This window comes from Gastrolobium bilobum, unplaced genomic scaffold (genome assembly GCF_033153095.1).
Source record: "Gastrolobium bilobum isolate Gb01-03AN ecotype WA unplaced genomic scaffold, APGP_CSIRO_Gbil_v1 utg12132, whole genome shotgun sequence".
In the NCBI taxonomy this organism is placed as follows: domain Eukaryota; kingdom Viridiplantae; phylum Streptophyta; class Magnoliopsida; order Fabales; family Fabaceae; genus Gastrolobium; species Gastrolobium bilobum.
The window spans coordinates 1-2979 of NW_026899550.1; the positions used below are offsets into that span (position 1 = coordinate 1).

At 40.4% G+C, this 2979-nt stretch overlaps 1 protein-coding gene across 1 annotated transcript; it reads right to left on the reverse strand.

The window, feature by feature from the left end:
* Window positions 1-2116: 2116 nt before the first annotated feature.
* LOC133291363 (uncharacterized) lies at window positions 2117-2720 on the reverse strand. Its single transcript, XM_061489619.1, has 2 exons — window positions 2263-2720; window positions 2117-2141 (listed from the first exon to the last, which is right to left on the reverse strand). The coding sequence occupies exons 1-2, from the start codon at window positions 2718-2720 to the stop codon at window positions 2117-2119; spliced, it is 483 nt and encodes a 160-aa protein (XP_061345603.1).
* Window positions 2721-2979: the final 259 nt, after the last annotated feature.

Below are 2979 nucleotides of genomic sequence, written 5' to 3' on the forward strand. Positions count from 1 at the left end.
AAAGTAGTTTTTACATCCATTCGCCAACTCATAATCAAGATTTGCTGCAACAGATAAGAGAATCCGGATACTTGAGCATGGCAACCGGCGAAGGGTTACCCCATAATCCAAACCTTCTATTTGGGTGTACCCTTTCGCCACCAATCTAGCTTTGAAGGTTTCAACCTTTCCGTCTAATCCTCTCTTTCTCTTGTAAATCCACTTACACCCAATGGGTCTTACCCCTTTTGGTGCATCTACAAGAGACCAAACTGAGTTAGAATACATAGAATCCATTTCACGACTCATAGCCTCAAGCCATTCCTGAGCATCAACATCTTCTAGTGCCTTGTCATAACTAGTGGGATCATCATCATTCTCAATGATGACATCCTGACTCGATTCACCCAACAAGAGATATCTTGTTGGTTTACGAATCAATCTCCCACTACGACTGTGCTGCACTTGTTGCTGAGCATCTACAGGATGATTCAAGTCTGGTGGGTTAACAATTTGAGGACCCCTTGAGGTTGAGGCGAAACTTGATCCGAGTCTAGCTCATCAAGTATAACCGTACTCCTCGGCTTGTGATTTTCCATATAGTCCTCCTCTAAGAAAGTCGCATGTGTACTCACTAAAACCTTCTTTTCTTTCGGACTATAAAATAACCAGCCTCTGGTTCCTTTAGGATAGCCTATAAACATGCACACTTCTGTACGAGGGTCCATCTTATTTGGCTTCTGTTGTAAGACATGTGTCGGAGCACCCCAAATCCGAATATGGTTCAAGCTGGGCTTACACCCTTTCCATAATTCTATTGGAGTCTTTAGAACAGATTTTGATGGAGCCAAGTTCAAAAGGTACATAGCAGTTTCTAAGGCATATCCCCAGAATGAATCAGGCAAAGGTGAATAACTGAGCATCGATCTTGCCATCTCTAAAAGGGTTCTATTTCTCCTTTCAGCGACTCCATTCTGCTGGGGTGTCCCTGGAGAAGATAATTGTGAAACTATCCCCTCTTGGGTCAGGTAAGACCTGAACTCTCCAGATAGGTATTCACCCCCTCGATCAGACCGAAGAGTCTTAATTTGAACACCAAGATGTTTTTCTGCCTCAGCCTTGAACTCTTGGAATTTTCCAAAAGCTTCAGACTTATGACGCATCAGGTACACATGTCCAAATCTAGAGTAATCATCAGTGAATGTGATGAAATACTGATACCCGCCTCTGGCCTGGACATTTATTGGTCCACATACATCAGTATGCACCAATTCCAGTTGATGTGTGGCACGATTTCCCTTGGCCTTGAAAGATCTCTTAGTCATTTTACCCTCTAAACAAGATTCACATACTGGTATTGGTTCAAAGTTCAGGGATTTTAAGATCCCACTTTTAACCAAACCGTGTATCCTGTTTGAGTTAATGTGACCCAACCTCAAATGCCAAAGATAAGTTTCATTGGAAACTTTCCTTTTCTTTGATGAGTTGATATCCTCAACATCTCTTAATTCAACATGATAAACTTCACAGGGTACAGGACTAAGGAAATAAAGACCATTAAACATTACGCCAGAACAAATAAAAGAAGACGAACTCCTTATTGAAACTGAGGAATTAAACTGAACTGTTAAACCATGTTTAATCAAACAACTAACAGAAATTAAATTCCTCTTAAAATCCGGAATAAATAAACAGTCTTCTAAAACCAAAGTTCTGCAATTATTAAAAGATAAAATAACTTGTCCCACTGCCAGTGCAGACACAAGCTCCCCATTTCCAAGCTTCAAAACTCTTTGTCCTTCGCTTAAAGGCAAGCTATGTTTGAACCACTGCAAAGAGTAACAAACATGGTTAGTGGCTCCTGAATCAATGATCCATTTATCATTGTAATTCTCCACTAAACAAGCCTCAATCACATGTAAATTACCCATACCTGGCTGATTCATGCGTGGGCAATTTTTCTTCCAATGCCCCTTTTGTCCGCACTTGAAGCACTTACCTTTCGGTTGCTTCATTGCAACTGGTTTGGCAACTGGAATACCTGATTTCTTCTTTTTCTTGTTCTTGTTCTTCCCCTTGGGTTTCCCCTTAGGTTTCACAGAACTTTCACCAGCATAAAATGCACTGCCCTGCTTGACTAGAGACTGTTCAGCACTCTCAAGCTCGTGCATCAGTTGAGTAAGATTAAGATTCATCTTATTCATATTATAATTCATCTTGAATTGAGTGAAGTATTCAGGCAATGATTGCAAGAGAAGGTCAACTTTTACTTCTTGTTCAAACTTGACCCCATGATCCTCAGCCTTCTTGAAGTTTGCAATCATTGACAAACAATGATCCCGCACACTTCCTCCAGACATTACTGTCTTAGTGACAGCATTCAGCGCAATCTGCCTAGCAGAGCTGCTGGACGTAGCAAACATGCCATCAAGAGTCTGGAGCATAGCTGCTCCACTCTCAACCATGTTTACCTGCTCCTGAAGGTGATTGGCAAGACTGGCTAAAATGTAACAGCGAACTGCCACATTTGCCTTCTCCCATTTCTCCTTCTCCTGCTGAAATTGGGCCTTTGTTGCCTCAGGCGCATCTTCAGCAGGCTGCGCCGGTATAGGGGTGGTCAGAACAAAATTGAGCTTTTCATATTGAAGAACAATATCCAGATTTGTTTTCCATTGTTTGTAGTTTGTACCATCCATTGGTTTTTGACTCAAAATAGTAGCTAAAGGATTGAATGAAGACATTTTTCTGAAAATAAAATTACACACATTATTTACAAACTCGAAAAGAAAACAACAAACAGATATGGCGCTAGTAGATTCTAATAACTACTATTCGTTTATTGTTTAACAATCCATTAGCTATCTTTACAAGGCTTACGATGGGCAAGATACTTGTAAAACTAATATTGTTATTTTAGGCCTTCAGTTCCATTGTCAGAGCCTCGATGGGAGGGTTAACAATTTTATTAAAGTTGAATGTATTTAACCATTGTTTATTGTC

Coding starts and splice junctions, on each gene's coding strand:
- LOC133291363 (XM_061489619.1), bottom strand. CDS start 2,720: ATGTCTTCATTCAATCCTTTAGCTACTATTTTGAGTCAAAAACCAATG. Junction 2,142..2,262: donor GCTGAGGATCATGGGGTCAA/GTTTGAACAAGA, acceptor CTGATGCACGAG/CTTGAGAGTGCTGAACAGTC.